This window comes from Nannospalax galili, unplaced genomic scaffold, assembly GCF_000622305.1.
Source record: "Nannospalax galili isolate Female #2095 unplaced genomic scaffold, S.galili_v1.0 scaffold589, whole genome shotgun sequence".
In the NCBI taxonomy this organism is placed as follows: domain Eukaryota; kingdom Metazoa; phylum Chordata; class Mammalia; order Rodentia; family Spalacidae; genus Nannospalax; species Nannospalax galili.
Window position 1 is genome coordinate 5,693,062 of NW_008360324.1, and position 19,462 is coordinate 5,712,523.

Consider the following 19,462-nt stretch of genomic DNA (forward strand, 5'->3'; position numbering starts at 1 on the left):
TCAGCTGACAGGCCTTCTTGTCTTCAGGCCTGTTTCTGAGAGCAGATGGGGGCATCACAGACCCTCTTGGCAGGCTTATTCTGGATCCCATTCAGTACCATCAACCCAAACAGGTGGTACCATCTTCACCAAACAGGGTGAAGAGTCCTGGGGCCATGGCACATACTTTAGAGGAGCAGATACACTCCCACACTCCTAAATCCCAAACCAGGTATATGGCCCTGAGGGAGGAGCACACAGAGCTTGGATGTACAGACTGGAGGGCCTTTCCCAGGGCAACGTAGATCCCGGAAGAAAAGGAAGGGTGACCAGGAATCTCATTTGTCCTCTCTACCTCAGGCCCCACAGGTAACGGGCAGGCCAGACCCATCTTTAGAGACTAGCAACCTTCCCTAGTGGCTGATGGTTGCCAGCTACAGTACTGAGAGAAAAGGGCATAACAATATTATGGGGGGGCACTAACTTAAAGGGCAGCTGTGCCCAGGATCTTTCCCCCAGGAGTGAAAAGAAATGCCCACTTTTCTTGTGTTTCCAAGCCCTGCCCATGCAGGCCCCACAGTGAGTGATCCAAGCCCATGGTCATGGTCAAGCAAGGCCTACAAGCCTGTGGACCAGCACTGCCCCCATCCTGCCCTCCTGAGGGCCCCTGACAGCCGTCTCCTCCTACCTGCATGCCTTTTTCTACTTTGTGAGCTTGGCATCTTAGATGGCACCCACAGGTGGCCTCCTCTGTCCTGTGACCCCAGTTTACATTAGCTACTGGCCTGGTGTGGTAGGTATGGGCTCTGGAGAGGGAGGAGTTCTTAGTAAGTCACTCTCTCTCTCTCTCTCTCTCTCTCTCTCTCTCTCTCTCTCTCTCCCCCTCCTCTCCTCTCCTCTCCTCTCCTCTCTTCTCTTCTCTCTCCTCCCTCTGCCTTGTTCTTTGGCTGCCTGTGGCCTGCTTCCCCTCCCTGTCCCTGACCCCATCCATTCCCAGATCACATGGGCCTGACCTGTTGGCTCCTGCAAGAACACATCGGGGGCGAGCAGATCTCAGGAGCACTGCTGATAGCGCACAGCCAGGTGGGGGCCAGGATCGAGGTGTACAACCAGGCATCTGAGGCCCAGAGCTGGCACTGAGAAGCCTGGGAGAGGCAGGAATGTCCAGGAAAGCTAAGAACATCTGGCAGAGCTATAAAGGACAGGAATCAGGCATTGGGGCTGGAGTATGGCATTCGAATCACCTTCCACAGACTTCTACCTTTGCCTTCCTTCAAGCCTTGGTTCTGCTGCCCAGCCTGCCCCTCCTTTCCAGTGACCGGGGCACACTCACAGTGGCCTGAACTCAATTATCCTGCACTTCCTGAAGGCTCCAGACTGGGCTGGTGCTCTCCCCCTGCCTGGGATGTGTTTCTCTACTTCTCCACCTGGCAGATGGCTCCACATGCTTAAAGAGGTGCCTCAGGTGTTAGTGCCTCCACGAAGCCTGCTCTGACTGTCCTCTAGGAGGGCTCACCCTGTATGAGCACTCGTAACAGCACTGTGATTACATATACATTGCCCCCCCCCCCGAGCCATAGTCATGCCGCCTGGCATCCAGTCAGTATTAACTCACCACTAGTTGGGTAGGTAGATTCCTGGCTGCCATAGACTAGTGAGCAGAGGGGCAAGTGGGGAACTCAGGGTGGCAGCCAGTGTGGGTTGCCATATCTAGGTGGGGGCTGAAGGGAGTCCTGGCAAGTATCCCTGCCACCCCCATTTTTTTTGCAGAGACCTTTGTTACGGGAGAGCCCTGTTCCCAGGGGTAATCATCTCTTCTCCTTACTCCTAGTATTTCTGCTTGTTGCTGGTCATCTTCCTTGTGGAGCTGGTGGCAGGGGTCCTGGCACATGTGTACTATCAGAAGGTAAATACAAGGTCCTGCTCCTGTGTTCTCTGTCAGTGCTGGGACCTGGGGGGAGGGGGGAGCCACAACTAGATCCCAGCTGGCTCACATTGTCTGCGGGACTGGGACAGATGTCTCCACCGGTGGTCCCGCTTCACAGACTAGCAATTCTCTGCATCCCAGTACCCGATCCAGTAGATCCCTCTACCTCTGTTGGTGCTACTGGGTTCCATGTGGGAGCTGGAATTGCAGTTTCTCAGGGGAGGCCAGCTCCTCGTTGTTTTCCAAGGATCCCTAAACTAGGGATCTACCATGGAGAAGGGATCAAAAAAGATCAAATGACAGGTTATGAAGGCCAGAGCAGGCTCTCTTTGCCCCAACTGGACATGGGTCGGGGGACCTGTCCCCTCCCATTCTGTTGGCCTCTGGATTCAAGATTTGACCACAGGCCAAGTGTGGTGGTGCATGCCTTTAATCTCAGCACTCGGGAGGCAGAGGCAGGTGGATCTCTGGGAGATAGAGGCCAGCCTGGTCTACATAGTGAGTTTCAGGCCAGCTAGGTCTACAGGAAGACCCTGTCTCAAAAAGACAAAAAATAGTTTGAGGACAGGAGCAAGGTGGTAGAGACAGTACGGCCCAAGCATGTAAGTCACTTGAAGGGGGTGTCCACGCAGTGCCCACAAGTCATGACTGTCCACATTTTGAACCTCACCTTGTGATCAAAGTTCAAACCCACAGCAAATTGGAAACAGTTCTGGTGTGACACAGAATGAGCCGTGTCCTCCTCAGTCCCTCTCCAGCTCTGCTCACACCCTCATGTCAGCCAGTGACACTGTTCGAGGCATCACGGTGTCCTGGCTTTTGGAGCCACCTGGGTCCTAGAGAAAGATGGGGGTCTGATGATGTCTCTTCACACTCTCCCTCCTCAGCTGAGTGACGAGCTGAAGCAACACCTGAATGGCACCTTGACCAAGAGTTATGGGCAGCCCAGGGCTGTGAAGATCACAGCCTCAGTGGACCGGCTGCAACAGGATGTAAGGTTCACATCCTTCCTCTGTCCTTCCCAGTCTGTGTGACCCTGGAAAAGTTACTCACCCTCTCTGAGCTTCCCTAACATGAGACTTATGGTGAAGGGACAGCAGTGATGGTGATTGCCTCTAGATGTGTCCCTTGCCACCATATAAGGTGCTCTATGAATCCTGGCTCCTCCCCGTCCCCATCTTCCACCCTCTCCAAACCACATCCCTGCCGCCTTCCAGTTTGGGGTCCCCTGGGGCAAGAAGCTGTTCTCAGCTCATTCTGTTATTAAACTGCCTTAATCTTTCCTCAAAAAGATGGGTGCTGAGACCCCAGCAGAATGCTCTAAAATAGACCTCTGTGGTCTAACAAATAATTTTCTGGTTGTGGGCCATCAGGCAGCACACGGAGGACAGATAGAGGTGTCTTATTTCCAATAAGATATGGCAGATCCCTGCAAAAGTGACCAGGGCATCTATGTACGTACAGGCTTCCATGACACACACAGCCATGCCCCACATGCTTAGCCCAGGAGCTCAGGATGGGGCGGGCAGCCCACACAGCTGGTCACCCTGTCACAAGCAGCATGAACCTTCTGGATCCTGACCTGTGTGAGCAAAGAGCAGGACAGGACTCCTGCCTAGAGAGTCTCACTAAGGGAACAAGGATGACACCAGCCAGTGCCGTCGGGGCACCTCAGAGAAGGAAACCAGAGACGTGGGGGGTGGTAGCCAGGAGCGAGCCAGGGCGAGACTAGCTGGAAGGTGGGAGCGACAGCTCATGGTGGACACAAGCAGGAAACATGGCTTAGAGTGAAACTTGTAGTTGACTGGGACCTCCATGGGCATCCGTACATGTAACATGGGCCTCTTATGAGCCAAGACAGTTAGTGCTCCAACCAGCAACCACAGAGAAAGGACTGAGCTTGAGATAGTGGTAGATCTGAGCCGGGGCCACATCAGGGCCCTCCAGTTGTGCTACATGTATTTAAATGATGCACGTGTACACATGGGCCACTCCTCACACAGTGAAGATGGTGACAGTTACACCTCAGTTGCTGCTGGTTCCATAGATGCTTTTTAAATGCTGTCTGAGCATCACCCTATCAGTCCTCCACTGTGGGGGCACCAGCGCGCATGCACACACACACACACACACACACACACACAGTATAACTGCCAAGCCAGTCATTGCTCTGTGCGTGCTGTCACATTCTGTGTGTGCTGTGTGTGTGCATGTGTTGTGCACATGCTCTTCCACTGTTAAGACATGTGTGTACTTTGGGTGCACTGTTATGTCGTGTGTATATTCTGCTCCTACTGCTGTGTGGTACACATGCTCTGCTTGTAGTTACATTGTGTGCGCAATCTGTGCTGTTATATGGTGTGTATCCTCTGGGTGTTCCATTATGCTGTGCATGTGTTAAGTGTGCACTGTTATATAATGGGAGCGCCAGGCCCCCTGTTCATTCTTGTAGGCTTTTGTGACCCCAAACAGACCATTCCCCTTCCTCCTCTGTGTCCCTCTCAGGCTTCTGTCATCACTCCTACTCAAGAACAGAGAACGATAAGCTAAGAGCCCGGTCTCCAGCCTCACTCCTGGGATGTAGTAGGAGCCTAACATTTGAACTAAATGTCACTGCAGCCACACACGAGAGACAGACAACCCAAATGATAGCCTGTGCAGGGACTTAGGACTCAGTGTCCTGACTCACAGGGAAGAAGCAACCAATATCCATATTTTGCGTCACCTTGAATGTGGTCCAGCAGTTCTGGCTTGAAGGTGCAGACCAGCTGAGTTGTACTCAGCACTTATACTGGCCTCTATGGTCCATGCTGGCCTGCCTGTGCTGTGTATGGACTCCAGGATACTCTCCATGATCCCAGATGGGGATTCTGGAACTCTGGCAAGGCTAGGTGCTTGTTCCCATGTTCTGGCTCTTGGATGATCAGATCTCTCCTTGTGGTTTTCCCCTGCCCTGGGTGCTGGCTCTGCTCCCCAGTGGTACACAGCCTCACTATCTTGGGACCCCCATATCTATCCTCCCTCCAGTCTCACAGATGACCCCTGGCCCTAGAATATCTGGCATAAGTAGCTTTCTTTCTCCTGTGGAGAAAGAACCCAGAGGGACCCTGTCCTGCTCCAAACAGAAGGGGAAGTCACAGGGAAAAGATAGGGGCGACGTTAAAACCTGAATAGCATGACCCAAGGCCCTGGATCCCAGGGTCTAGACAGCCGCACAGGCCCCTCTCACCCCAGCCTTCTCTTCTCCCCTCAGTTCAAGTGCTGTGGCAGCAACAGCTCTGCTGACTGGCAACACAGTGCATACATCTTATCTCAGGAGGCTGAAGGCCGCCAGGTGCCTGACAGCTGCTGCAAGACAGTGGTCGCGCACTGCGGCCAACGGGTCCATCCTTCCAATATCTACAAGGTGGAGGTGAGCACTGAGCTGTCTAGGGGGTGGGAAGGACTCTGGGAAGGCCCAGCAAATGGGTATGGGAAAGCAAAATATACTCCTCAGCTTGAGATCACAGAGCCTGGGGACCTCAAGAGTCTGATAGAGCTCTGAGAGCCTGAAAATTCTGGAGACCTCAGACACCATGGCCTGCTTCTGAGGCTCTCAAGATGTCCAGAAAAAATTCCAAGGCTGGTCCAGGCCCTTTAGTCCCTGCTGTCCCTCAGCCTTAGCCCACAGGCAGGACGACAGCCACCTGTTCCTCCCTACCCTGCCCACCGCTGGGCAAAAACTGGAGTAACACACTGCTGCTACCTTACAGGGAGGCTGCATGGCCAAGCTAGAGCAGTTCCTGGCCGATCACCTGCTACTTATGGGAGCAGTGGGCATTGGGGTGGCCTGCCTGCAGGTAAGTGGAACAGTGGATGCAATGGGGCTGTGAGGAAGCACCCAGAACCCTTCTCACCTTGACCGAGGTCTCCGACTGGGAAAAAGTAACTAGGCCTTTGCACATATGTGCCCCACCCTACCCTGCCCTACCCTCTCCTCTCCCCTTCCCTTGGCAAACAAAGATGAACCACATGATCAGTCTCTTTCCCCCTAGAGACCCTTGAACAACTTGTATGGCGTGTGCTCTGTGTGTACAGGACAGCCTGCTGGGTATGTGAACATCTATGACTGCCTGCATGCATTTGTGTGTACATGGTCCAGAGTGTGTGTTTAGGTTGCTTATGCACATATGTGTGCATGTGTGCATGTACCTGCCTGCATTCCATGTGTGTTCATGTGGTTTCACCCAGTCTCTCTGAGGATGGGCAATCTTCATTCTGCCCCTCCCACAGCAACCTCCATCCGGGAAATCCATGTCACTCAGATCAAGAATCCCAAGAAGAGGAGCCTGGAGGGAGTCTTTAGGGCCTTGGTGGGCACAGATTGCAGAGTCCCTGTGGTCCCAACATCATATATTCCTTCTCATGGTGGGAGCAATGTAGAGGCTGCCTTCTAGAAGGAGATAGGCATTCTGCAGGCCTGCCCTGCAGCTCCCACTCCAGCTGTAAGCAGGACCAGGAAGGGCAGAGGCTGTACATTCACTGGTTCCCAGCCTGGCTCTGTCTCTGTGTAACCTTGAGCCCCCACTTACCTTGTCCCTCAGCTTCTTCATCTACAAAATGAAACTTGTTTCCTCGTCCGCACACAGCCTAAATAAAAGTCATGGATGCACATGACTGCATGTGACCCACGTACCACACCTGGTGCACACACAGGCCTCTGTAGGTAGGTGGGCGCTGACTTTATCTGGTTCTCTGTGGTCTCAGGGTATTTTCAGATTCTTTCTCCCAATGGATCCTCATCCTAGATCCAAGCCAGGTGGGCAGAGTGCTGTCCCAACTTCGAAGATCAGAAAGCCGAGATCCAAAGAGATTATACACGGATCTTACACCCTGAACTAACAGTCAGGATTCCTGGCTTTGGTCCTTGACTTTCCCAAATGCATTGCCCCCACCCCACCCCATGGAAAGGAAACACATAGAAAACTGGTGGCATCTGGTTTGGGGAGACTCCTGATATGGGCAATCTCCAGACCACATGCCACCCCTTCCCAGTGGGCCTTGAGGGCCACCTGCTGCCTCACATTCTGGGAAGAGAATCTCCAGTCTCTCAAAGGAAAGCCTTCTTGGTTCTGCCACTGAGGAGCTGGATCATATGACCTAGGGCCAAGTGTTTTTGTTTTTTATCTCTGAGCCTCTGTGGTTGGTCATGCATGCAAATCATGGAGCTCACTGCCAAGTAGATACAGGTGGTGTATAAATAATGCTCATTGTCATTATTTCTACAAGGGGATTTCCTCATTCGGAAAACTCCCCAGTGGGTCCCTGGCCTGATCACCACTAGGGGGCACCATAAGCCCCTCTTGTATTCCTCAAGAGAGGCCTCCATCCCCTGGGTTGAACCCAGAGGAGCTGCCGCTGGGATCATCACTCCAGCTCCTGGATCACTGAGGTTTCCAGAAACCCACCATGCCAGATATTGAGGGGCCTGCTCTAGGGGGAGCACTGACCAGGCCTGGTCCACCTCTATTCATTTCTTGCTGGCCTTTGTTTGTAGAGGTAGTGCAAGCTTTAAAGGCCAAAGGTAGTGAACCTCAGGGCTGGGCACAGGACTGCACACTCAGAGCAGTCAAGGTGGGCCAGTGCTGCTATGTTAAGTCTAATGTCAGGGGGCCAGGTCACTGGGCAATGTCCTTGCAGGCCCATCACACCTCTCCCTACTGTGGCTCTGCCTCTCACCCCTTTGCCCAGGTTTCTTCCTTGTGGTCCACTGAACAGGGACCAACAGCTGCCAAGCTTCGGTTAGAGCACCCTCTGCTGGCCATAGCTAGGCACTAAACTGCCCAGTTCTCTAGACAGGGCAAGAGCCTTGGGAAGGGGGTGCAAGCTCCATCTCTTCCCTTAAAGAGTAATTGTCTTCTGAGCCACAGCAGACACCAGCCCTTCACTACACACACACACACACACACACACACACACACACACACACACACAAAGAAGGAAGCACCCCACTCTGGCACTTCAAAAGCTCTCAAGGCTGAGGCTGGAAAGAAGGCTCAGTGGTTAAGAGCACTTGCTGCTCTTGCAGAAGACCTGAGTTCAGTTCCCACAAGGCAGCTATCCCAGTTTCAGGGGATCTGACGCCCTCTTCTGGCCTCCGTGGGCACTGCACACACATGGTGCACATACATACATGCATGCAGGTAAAACACTCATATACATAATTTTTTTTTTTTTTGGTCTTTTTGAGACAGGGTCTCCCTGTAGCCCCAGCTGTCCTGGAACTCACTATGTAGACCAGGCTGGCCTTGAAATCACAGAGATCCACCTGCCTCTGCCTCTGCCTCCTGAGTGCTGGGGTTAAAGGTGTGCGCCACCATGCCTGGACATAATTTTTTTTAATCTTTAAATTTAAAGAAAAAACAAACTCCAAGGCTCTGGATATCAGTCTGATGGTATCCCCAGCTCCTGGTTCCCTGGAACTGTTGGAAATCTTGCTTGGGAGTCAGAGGGCCTGACTCCACCTTTTGCTCTGTGTCCTCAGGGAGATCACATTCCCTCTCTGAACCCTTAGTTTCCTTACCTATAGAATAGAGTCTGAGCAATTTTGAATGTCTTTTTTTTTTTTAAATCAGCAACATCAGTGGGACTCTACATAGGAGCCCAGCCTGTTAAACACAGGACAGAGCTTTTAGGATTGAAGCAGGTGGCTGAGTGTAAGGAACACCTTTGCTGCCCTCATGGCCCTGAGGTTCATGTGTGGTTTCCAATATAGTGTGAAATCCACTGCGCGAGCCCATGTCTTAGCAATCTCCTGCCTCTTCTGTCCTGAGATTTTGGTAAGGATCCTAGGCACACATTTGCACCCCTCATCGGTGACTGGGGGCTTGCCATGGTCTCACTGTGTGACTCCACACACTGAGGGTCCTGTCAGACCAGAAAGACCACTGGGGCCTGAATTTCCCCATACTGTCTAGCTCAGGGCTGTCACCATAGGGTGCCCAGTGGTATTAGATGCCAGCTCCCTGGATGCTAGCTCAGGTTATCTGAAATGAGGCCAGTGCACTGGGGGCTCTTACAGCCTCCCAGTGAAGGGCTGCTGGGCCCATCTTCATGTACCTCTGGGAACATCAGTCCCAAAGGTGGAAAGTCACTCACTGAAGGTCACACAGTCACTATGGCAGAGCCAGCCAAGACCCTCTCTTGTCCTCTTTCTTCTCCACTAGGTTTTTCTCTTGTGGGTGGCATTTCACTCTGGTATAATCTTAGAGGTAATTTCTAGAATATTCCAGCTCTAGAAAATCTTAAAAAGGTTACAGTAGCCCAGTGATCTTTTCTTGCCGCCCTCTACACACACAGAGGAGGAGCCTCCCACCCAGGGAACATGCAGAAAAGGCTCAAGGGCATGATGTATGTCAGCTTTGTAGCAAGTTCTTTGCTATGCCCATGGTGGACAGGTGTAGGGACTTTCATTTTGGAAAGGAGGCCAATAAATACTTAACCATCAGCCTACAACCATGCCTGTGTCAGCCCGGGCCCTGGGTTTGCACGAGAAAAATGCAGCTGGCCTTAGCCATTCCTGAGGTCTGTGAGACTTCCCAGAGTATGGATACTTATCATTGAAGGGATTTGACAGGAAGTGGCAGAAAGTGGGGGCCAGAGACAATGGGGGCAAGGAACAGCATGCAGAAAGTCCTGGCTGGCTCTCAGGAATTGGGGCACTTTATCCTGAAGGCCCCAAAGAGCCCCAGATATGAGAGGGGCTGGGTTCTCTGCTGCGGCTTCCTGTCATCCTAGCTTGGGAAGAACCTCATCAGTACAGGATCAGAGAAGGACGTAACCACCCCCAAGATCACACAGTCTGTTGGTACCCAACTGAAATAGAACCACCCCAGCATGTCACTCGGGAGGATGCAAATGTGTTTGAGAATCCAGAAAACTCACTAGACAGCTAAATTTGTAGGTCATTAGAAAATACACTGAAAGGTCACTTGGGAATGACTTCTTGGACTCCCTCCTGCAGCCCTACCCCAGGCCCTTCATGCTGTACAAGGACAGCCAGGCACAGACTGAGGAGCTTTGTAAGAAGCCAAGGGCCCTGCAACCTCCTTGTTAGAAATGTCCCATGCATGGCCAAGTGAGGAAGTGCTATGCACCCTGCAAGTAGGGCCAGAGCCAGGAGCCCAGAGCCAGGAGACTGGCTGCCCTCTACCATGTTCAGCCTGTCCAGGAACTTGTCCTGTGTCATCTCCTTTCATCCATGGTATGTGTTCAGACCATCCATACTGCCTTCTCTGTGTTCTCTGCCAAAAGGGACACAGATACTCACTTGGGACCCAGTGGGCTGCTGGCCTTTACCCTCTGTACATGCAGGGTTTGTGCATGGGGTAGGGGGGGTGCGAGCACTGACCCACCATGCACATGTTAGTGAGTGCATCCTTTTATCCCTCTGCACCATTCAGGGTGGGGTGTGTGGGCATGTGGGTGTATGCATGGACACGTAGATGACAGTGTGCCCCCACAAACCTTTGCTGTGCCTATCCTAGACACCCAGCTCATATAAGGCATGCACATCAGGGCATTCAGCTCCTTCCAGGCCCCCAAAGTGAGCTGCATGCTAAGGAGAGATGGACACAACTGGTGGAACTACAGGTCTGCCCAACAGGTCCCTCCCGTCTGCTTCCTTTGTGTGCATCAGAAAGACCCAGATAACCCATAAGAAAACCATCCAACCATGAGACAGGGACAGAAGCATACTGCACGACCCCTGGGTGCATGTCCATGGATGGCCATGGCAGTGCCTGCTTAAAGCTGGTGGAGGTGAGATAACCTCTTAAGCCGCCTTTGGGTTTGTGAGCCTAAGTCCCCGAGATGGATTAGCAGCACTCTTAGCACTGAGGCTAAAGTCAAAAGCATTTTCAACCTTGGCTGTCCACCCCATTGGGCCCAAAGCAGTGGGGTTTGGGGAGAGTAAAAGAGATGAGCCTTCATGACCCCTTGAAGCTAACCTGACAAGGACAGGCAGCTGCCTTGGGCTGTGCTCATCCTCATGGGCTTGTTCCTACTCTGGCTGAAGTTCTGTGGGCATCCAAGCCTATACTGCCGAGGTCAGGTCTGCAGAAGTCAAGGAAAGATAGGATATTCCTGCATGTGGATGACAGTTGTGGGTTCTGCTCAGCACAGAGCTCCTGTCCTGCACACAGAGTCTAGATGGAGCAAATGTCATTGTGACTGTCAGGAGCAGGATGCCAGGCATAGGGCGCCTTGGTCCAACACATCCCCATCTCCTCATCCTCAAAGGATCCTTGGGTGGGAAAGAGAAAGAAGAGGAGCTGCAGAGGGGGGAGAGCTGAAGAGCATGGTGGGGTGGGGTGGAGAATAAAGATCCTCTGTGTACTGGAACTGTAAGATCCCAGTAGGGAGTAATTTTTCCCAAGCCTAAAGGGGCTTTGGACAAGTGGGATGCTGTAAGCCCCTCTCATTCAGCAAGTGGATCTGATGGGGTATTGACAGGAAGGACACCAGAGCCTGAATCCACATCCTGAGCTCTTAGTTAAACAAGGTCATCAGATGTTCCTCCCAGAGTCCCAGTGGAGCTTGGTTTGACTCTGGAGTCTGAGGGCAGCAGGAAGCAGGGTGTGTTCCTAGAGAAAAACGTGCTTCAAGACAGCTCTGATGGCTGAGTGGAAACATCACCACCCAGGAACCCATTAAATGGAACTGTCTGTAGAGAAGATCTAGGCCCACAGGCCAATAGCACCAACTGTGGAGGCGGGATATGCCTGAGATGATAGCAGCCACTGGGACCCCAACCCAGGCCCATAGGACTGAAATCTGCGCTGTAACAAGGCGCCAGTGATTCAAGCCCATTCCTGGGAAAGCAGTTCTTAGCTTGCTTTGCCACATACCAGTATTCCCTAGGATCCTGTGAGAAATGCAGGCCCCACCCCAGTCCTTCTGAATGGGCTGGGTCCCAGCTCTCCTGAGAGCGGTAGCTCTGGCTCTCAGCCCTGGGATTCTCATGTGCCTCTCTCTTCTGCTCTCTCCACCTGGCAGATCTGCGGGATGGTTCTCACCTGCTGCTTGTACCAGAGGCTCCAGCAGCAGTTTTACTAATGGCTGACCCTGTCCCCTGCTGACTGCCCCATACAAAAGTCTACATCCTGTCTACCAGGCCTGCAAAGTCTACACTGGCGACACAGCCATGGACTCCCACTACCCTGTGCTGAGACCACCGAGTGCCCGTGATCATGGCTACAGGTGGGAAGCCACCTGGGCAAGGTCCTCAACACATTCCATCTCTAAGCACTCACTGCCAGAATCCTTGGTGGAGGATGATCCTGCCAGGAGGCAGCCAGAGCCTTTTACCAGGAGTGGGGTGCTGTGGACTATGGGGGAGCCAGAGCTCTGCTCTCTGTCCTATCCCAGTGCCTGAACTTGGAATGAAAGGCTGGAAGATGGGTCCCTTTGGACCCCAGTGTGTGAGTCCCATGGGTGTGGGGCAGCCCCAGACAGCTCTCTTCTGAGAGGCATCACAGTGGGCAGATTGAGTCAGCTCCAAAACCTAACTGGCTTCTGAATCTGCCCACATAGTCACCTAGGAAATAGAGCCCTGCTGGCCATGTCCCTCCTGTAGGACCTGGGACAGGGGAGGTCTGAAGTGGGGCAACTTAAGGACAGGCTGTAGAGTCACCAGGACAGGGCACCCAGAGGACAGGCACATGCTGCTCCTGCCTGTCAGCCTTCCCAGGAGAGACTCCCTGGGACACAGTGGTCCCAAGCCCAAGTCCCCAGTGATGTGTCCTGATTCCCAGAATGCCAGTTTAAAATGTAGTGGATGTAAAAGTTCCCTAGCAGACCAAGTCACAGGCCTGCAAGTCAGGAGCTGCTGAGAAGGAAAGACTCTGAAAAGAGGCGTGCTCTGCCTGCACGCCCTTTGCCTGGTGGTGCCTCTTTCTGATCACGTGACCCCCACTAGTTTCCTTCCACTATGTATTCTTTGCTCCCTTTCCTGCTACCCAAGGTAGAGCACCATCCCCTCCACCTGTCCTCTTGAGTCACTGAATGAAACAATTTTCAGGAGGAGCTTTGCCAAGCACTAAGAGAGAACAGAAAGAAAATTCTAGAAAATAAGGAGTTGATAGTAGCTAATTATTTCTTTGGGCAACTTGTCACACGAGGACCCCACATCCAGCTTCAGCCCCATCCCCTTAGGTCCTGTACGTCTCCCCACAGTGGCGACCCTCTGCCCCCACATGAACCAGTGGCACCTTGTTGCTCTGAAGCCTCCCATCTGACCCAGCTTTCCAGTCAATCTTAGGGTAGAGAGTACAAGTTCTCATACATAGGTGCCCTAAGGCCCACTGGTTGCTGTCACCAACACAGCCCTGAAAACTCATCCTCAGAGCAGGAAGTAGCTGTGTGAACAGAGGGAACACCAGGCTCTCAGGTTGGGTGGCCTCCTCCACTCTGGGATTCTCAGGGGGCTACATGGAGCCTGGGCTGGCTTATGCCGTCTGCCTAGAGGGACTTGGGGTTGCCCCCCGAGAACTCAGTCAAAAGAAGTCACTCCTTTCCAGCTCAACCCATCAGATCCATTCCCAGGATGGTTCTTCCTGTTCCTCCCTTGGGACAGGTCCCTGCTTGGATCAGTCTGAGTTGCTTGGAGAGAGTGAAGGACATGCCTGTAGAATGTCACCCTCAGTCCTGGGTGGACACAAGACACACTGGGGTCCCTGAACTCAGTGTGGCTATGGCTAGCAAGCACGTCCTCACCCTGAGGACATGAGACATCCTCCCCTAAGCTCAAAGAGGCAGCCTCAAGAGAACAGTTTGTCCCCAAGTCCCCCAAGTGGCTAGTGTTTGGGGGACAAGGGTGAACCTTGGCCTCTGATAAAGTGATGCGTTGTCTGCACCCATTTGTCCCCTTCCTCCCTTCCCAGCAATATACCCCAACTCCCAGAACACCTCTGGCATGGCTTTGGGGAATGCTCATTGAGGACCCCTTTGTTGTCTTTAATATGTTATTTCATGGTGATACTAATGGGAGATACTCTAGCCCCCATTCTGTAAGTGAGGAAACTGAGGCTTGGCCAAGTTGGATACTCGCTGGTAAGTGATGACTGTTGTCATGGTTTCAGCCAGGTGAAGCCAAAGAAGGGTGGTCTGGGAACCCATCTGCTCAGCCCCCATAGTTCTCCATCTCTCTAACAAGCTGTTGGCATTCAGGAACAAAATGTCTAAGGTGGCACTGCCATATATTAGAGCCTCAGCAGCTCCCAGCTGGACAGGACCATCATGCCTGATGCCAGGAGCCCTGGGCATTCACAGTTGGGGAAGGGGTCTAGTCTATTTCTGGTTCACCTCCAGGCCCCATGAAGAGACTAAGGAAGAAGATAGGAGGCCAGAACACCTTGGAATGGCCCAGCCCACACTCAGAGCCGCTACAACAAGAGCAGGGTCTGCCCCTTAGTGCTCAGCTTCCATACCGATGTGAATCACGCCGTGTGCAAATGATTGTTCGGGGCAGGAATGCCTCTCCCTGCCTCATGCTGGAGGTTAGGCGGGAACCCCAGATTACATCCACTCCCAGAGCCACACCAGGCAAGGAGGTGCTCTGGCTGGTGATACTGAGCTTCCCTGTCAGGCAAGGCCCTCTTCTGCCTTCTAACCCTCTCACTCCCCTGCATTAGCACCTACTATTTCTGGGATCTAGAGTGGACTCAGGATGACTTCTGTCTTGAGTGCTCTCCCTTTGCTTTGCCATAGGGTTCAGATCCAAAAGGCCCTGTGTGACACTAAGGATCAGGTATGACAGGTCAATGTGACAAGCCCCTGGGACCCTCATACCCAACAACCCACTTTGAACTCAGAATCTGCTACTCTGGGCCCCCTTAAAGGTTTTGTGATGAAGGCTGTAAACTGGATCAGTGAGTCCTGTACCAGACTTGAAAATGTCCCCTGTTCACTGGCTCTATTGGAAGGGGCAAGAGAAGGTGGTTAGACTCCTAAACAGAAAAGCAGTCTTGTGTGTGGCCGCAGGGCAGTACTCACCTTCCAAGGACAATTGGATGAAGTGTGTCTACCTTCCAGTATCAAACTTGCTCAGGTCTGAGTTCTGCTTGGAGTGTTCTCGGTCCACAGAGAGGGTAGGATGAAGCCAGCCACTCTGAGCAGTTCACTGCCCTCCATGGTGTCCCCTCTTGGCTGTGCATGCTTGACACACCTGCCCTGTTGAGTCTATGACTTAGGCCAGTAGATCAGATGCATGAGTCCTCTTTCTGGAAGGGCGCCAGTTACACACCCCAGCCCCTATCTCCCACATCCATGAGGTGATCCTGCTGCTTCCTTGTTATCCCCACTTCCTGTACTTGCAGCGTCCTCAACACTGAACTTCAGGCCTCCCATGTCCTTTCCCCCCCTGCTACACACCTATGACACCTGCTCCTGCCCCATGCCAGGGCCACCAGTTCTTTCCCGGAGCCCAGTGTTAGGGTTCAGATGGCTCCTGGATCCACCTGGCCCTGACATGGATCATCAGATATTCTAGAGAGATGTTGCCTTAGCCTACTGCTTAGAGTGAAACTCTAAATGTGAACATGCCTCTCTCCACTGACCTCAGTGTAAGCCCAGTGCCTCTGGCAGTGGGCTCAATAATAAAGGATTTGTACTAAGGAGCACCTTCTGCTGATCTGGATGTCCACAGAGACCCTAAACCCTCTTTAAATGCATTGTGACCCCACTGCTGGTCATGCTTCCCTACCACAGCCATCAGGGACCTGTTGCCCCTCACTCAATCATCTCAACATTGATTTATCTAGAAGAATCTCTCCTGCTCATGAGCGCCATTACCCCAGCACCCTGGGCTGCTAACCAGAGCCCGGTTGAAACAAGTGTGCTTGAAATGTGTTCGGCTTAAACCTTCTTGCCTTTGATCAGACAGTGTAGTAACAGTTTCTCAGGAGGCAAAGCCACTTCCTTTGTGGGCCAACACTTTGTGCACCCACCCTGCAGTGGCAGCCCCTCCACACGACGGCAGAAGACAGAGAGTATGGGGAGAGGTCAGGGCACCGGGTCCTTCTGAGGCACCTAGTGCCACCTATCCCCAGACCACTTACTTAAGTTGTTCTGATAGGGTTTGTCCACCTTGCACTCGTCAATTTGTCCCCTAACTCAGAGATGGAGACTTCGTATGGCAGTGAAGACTTAAACCTGAGCAGGGCACACCTGTAATCCTAGCATCCCAAAGGCTGAGACCGAAGGATTGCTGTGAATAGGAGGCCAGTCTGGGTCCAAGCTGGTGTGAGACCCTGTCTCAAAAAAATAAAAAGTACAGCCAGTAAGATGGCTCAGCGGGCAAATGCTCTTGTTCAAGCCTAACAACCTGAGTTTGATCCCTGGAACCCACTGTGGAAGGAAAGAACCTATTTTCCAGTGTTCTCTCACCACACATGTGCTGTGTCACATGGGTGCCTGTACTCACATCACACACGCACACACAATGATAAAAAATGAAACAAAAATTTTTAATTAAAAAAAAAGGGACATCAAGATAGTTCAGTGGGTAAAGGCACTTGTTGCCAAATCCTGACACTGAGTTCAGTCACCAGAACTCACAGTGTAGAAGGAGAGAACTGTGACCTCCACATGAGTGTCCCGGCACATCCATACAACATACAACACGCATGTGCAAAAATAAATGTATAATAAATGTAATTTTAAATGTAATTTTAAACATTATAAAAGAAGGACAAACCAGTCTTGCTGTTTGTCAGGGCACCGCCTCACCTGGTACAGAGGTGAAGGAAGGGCTGCAGACGCTTTGTCTTTTCTGACATAAAGCACACACCCTCTTTAATTCACTATTCTTTCTGGAAATTTTACTGAGGTCTGGTGAGACCCCAAGACTGAGGAACTGGAGGAGTGGTAGGGCCCAAGAGGCCCTTGAGAGGACTCACTTGTGTGCACTGGAGGGGGGCCTGACCACTTGCTGTGTATGCAGATTGGCCCACCTGAGGAAGTCCCCACGTGGGCACCTACCTTGCAGGGAAGCTCTAAGGCCTGGTCAAGATTCACTTGTTCAAAGAGCAATCACAGCAGAGCCCTTTGGAGTTTGGGTGCTAGGGAGATGGCCCTGATCTAGGGCATAATTCACTCTCCTCCATCCTATTGGAGGACATCTATCACTATATGTGTGTGCACAAGTGCAGAGACATGCCCCGGGAAAGCTAAGTGGTACTCCATGCTTTTGCCCTCTGCAAGCAAGCAGCACTATTGGTCATTACGACTCTGTCTCGGTGACCCTGGCAGCCAACAAAGGCATTGTCAGGTGGGTGGGCAGCATGACGCTGCTGTGGCAACAATGTCAAGTTCCCCCTTGGGGACTGCAGGCTGGCCTGTCGGGTGCCACTCATTTCCAGCAGACACCACTATTTCATGACAGCCCTGAGATCTGAGTTGTCCTGGCTGCTGACGCCAGTTCTCACTCTCTGCCCACCATGGTTAACAGGTTGTAGCGGAGAAGGTGCACACGGACGCGGCAGCTTTTACTCCCTTCTTAACTGTAAATACACAGGAAGACCCTACTGCCTTTCCTCTATTTCTACCTAGAATTGGAACCTTAATGACGAGAAGGAAGAAGATGACTCCCCTGTGTCCAGGAAGAGTCTTTGTGTTAGGCATTGGTGACTCTTGAATCCATCCTGTCCATCAGCCAAGTGCAAACACAGTGTGATGGATAGCTTTAGTGTCAACTTGACACACCTGGGTTGAGGGAGCCACAATTAGGGAATTAACCTCCATTGGACTGGCCTGTGGCCATGTCTGTGGGGCATCTTCTTGATTGTTGAATGATGTGGGAGGGCCCAGCCCACTGCAGGTGGGTTTATGTTGCATAAGAATGCAAGCTGAGCACGGGCCAGGGGAGAAGTTAGTAAGCAGCGTTCCTCGATGACCTCCTGCCTCCAGGTTCCTGCCCTGAGTTCCTACCTTGGGCTTCCTGATGAACTGTGACCCGGGAGATGTAAGATAAGATAAATCCTTTCCTCCCCAAGTTAGTATTGGTCAGAGTATTTTGTCACAGCATTGGAGAAACAAACTAGGACACACGGTTACTGCACAAAGCCAGTGTATTAATTTTCTCATCACTGTAACAAAATACCTGACAGAAACAACTTAAGGAAGGAGAAGTTTGTTTTGGATCACAGCTTCAGGGGGTTTCAGGCTATCATCACAGGGAAGACATGTTAGCATAGCTCTTGTCTGTGGCAGAAGTATGTGGTAGTGGCTTGTTCACATGGCAGTGGACCAAGAAGCAGAGCGCTCAGGCTGAAACCAGGGGTGGGCATGACCTTCAAAGGCTAATTTCTCATGAGCACCTTCTAGCCAGGCTCCACCTTCTAAAGGCTCCACCATCTTCAAAATTATACCACAGACTGGGGACCAAGCATTCAAATCATGAACGTGTGGGAGACACTGAAGATTCAAACCATAACAACCAGCCAGGGTGAAGAGGTTTAAGGTTCCCACAACCAGGAATGATGATAAGTGCCACTGGTCTATGTGTTTTGTTTTTGTAGTATGGGGGATGGAACTCTCAGGTCCCCCACGTGCTAGGCAAGCACTTTACCACTGAGCCACATCCACAGCCCCCTATTGGACTTTTCAAATACAGAGAATGACTTATAAATCTCTAATTCTACTTTAGAAAGCTCTAAGTTGGGAACCAGAGATCATATTCGTTTTTATTCTATGTGCATGCCTGACCTGCGTGCATGCAAATGCACCATGTGCATGCGATGCCTACAGAAGCCAGAAGAGAGCATCAGATCTCCTGGAACTAGAATTATGAATAGTTGTTAGCTACCATGTGGAGGCTAGAAACCCAATCTGAGTTCTCTGCAAGAGCAGCCAGTGCTCTTAACTGCTGAGCCATGTCTCCAGCCCCCAAAGAGCATATTCAGCATGCTTGACCGGCATGGCCAAGTGATAATGTGGCTGAGTCCTTCAGGAATGGGGAGGGAGGGTCTTGGCATGGAAAAAGATAAGTATTGAGGATATTTTGGAATTCCAGGAATTCATTGTAGCATATCAGGGCAGGATTTGCTAGTGTCGTTAAGCTACAGAGGATAGACGGCCATTCATTTTGACCACATAGTGCAGGGCTGCACACTGGACGTTAGCCCATGCAAGTTTCAGAGCTCTATAAGAAGGAGAAGTTTGTTTTGGATCACAGCTTCAGGGGGTTTCAGGCTATCATCACAGGGAAGACATGTTAGCATAGCTCTTGTCTGTGGCAGAAGTATGTGGTAGTGGCTTGTTCACATGGCAGTGGACCAAGAAGCAGAGCGCTCAGGCTGAAACCAGGGGTGGGCATGACCTTCAAAGGCTAATTTCTCATGAGCACCTTCTAGCCAGGCTCCACCTTCTAAAGGCTCCACCATCTTCAAAATTATACCACAGACTGGGGACCAAGCATTCAAATCATGAACGTGTGGGAGACACTGAAGATTCAAACCATAACAACCAGCCAGGGTGAAGAGGTTTAAGGTTCCCACAACCAGGAATGATGATAAGTGC

The 19,462-nt window shown here is 51.8% G+C and overlaps 1 protein-coding gene across 3 annotated transcripts in view; it reads left to right on the forward strand.

Moving 5' to 3' along the window:
• Positions 1–16,248, forward strand: part of Tspan11 (tetraspanin 11) — a 71,954-nt gene extending 55,706 nt beyond the window's left edge. The window contains exons 4-9 of one of the 3 annotated variants that reach the window (XM_029559824.1): positions 1,811–1,885; positions 2,794–2,898; positions 5,160–5,318; positions 5,659–5,745; positions 5,941–5,996; positions 6,179–6,588. In XM_029559824.1, the coding sequence (XP_029415684.1) occupies positions 1,811–1,885; positions 2,794–2,898; positions 5,160–5,318; positions 5,659–5,745; positions 5,941–5,996; positions 6,179–6,251 (555 nt within the window). In that variant the 3' untranslated portion in view covers positions 6,252–6,588. Of the gene's footprint in view, positions 1–1,810; positions 1,886–2,793; positions 2,899–5,159; positions 5,319–5,658; positions 5,746–5,940; positions 5,997–6,178; positions 6,589–11,941 lie in introns of those variants that run through there. The other 2 variants (XM_029559825.1, XM_029559823.1) reach the window with 2 other exon arrangements.
• Positions 16,249–19,462: the final 3,214 nt, after the last annotated feature.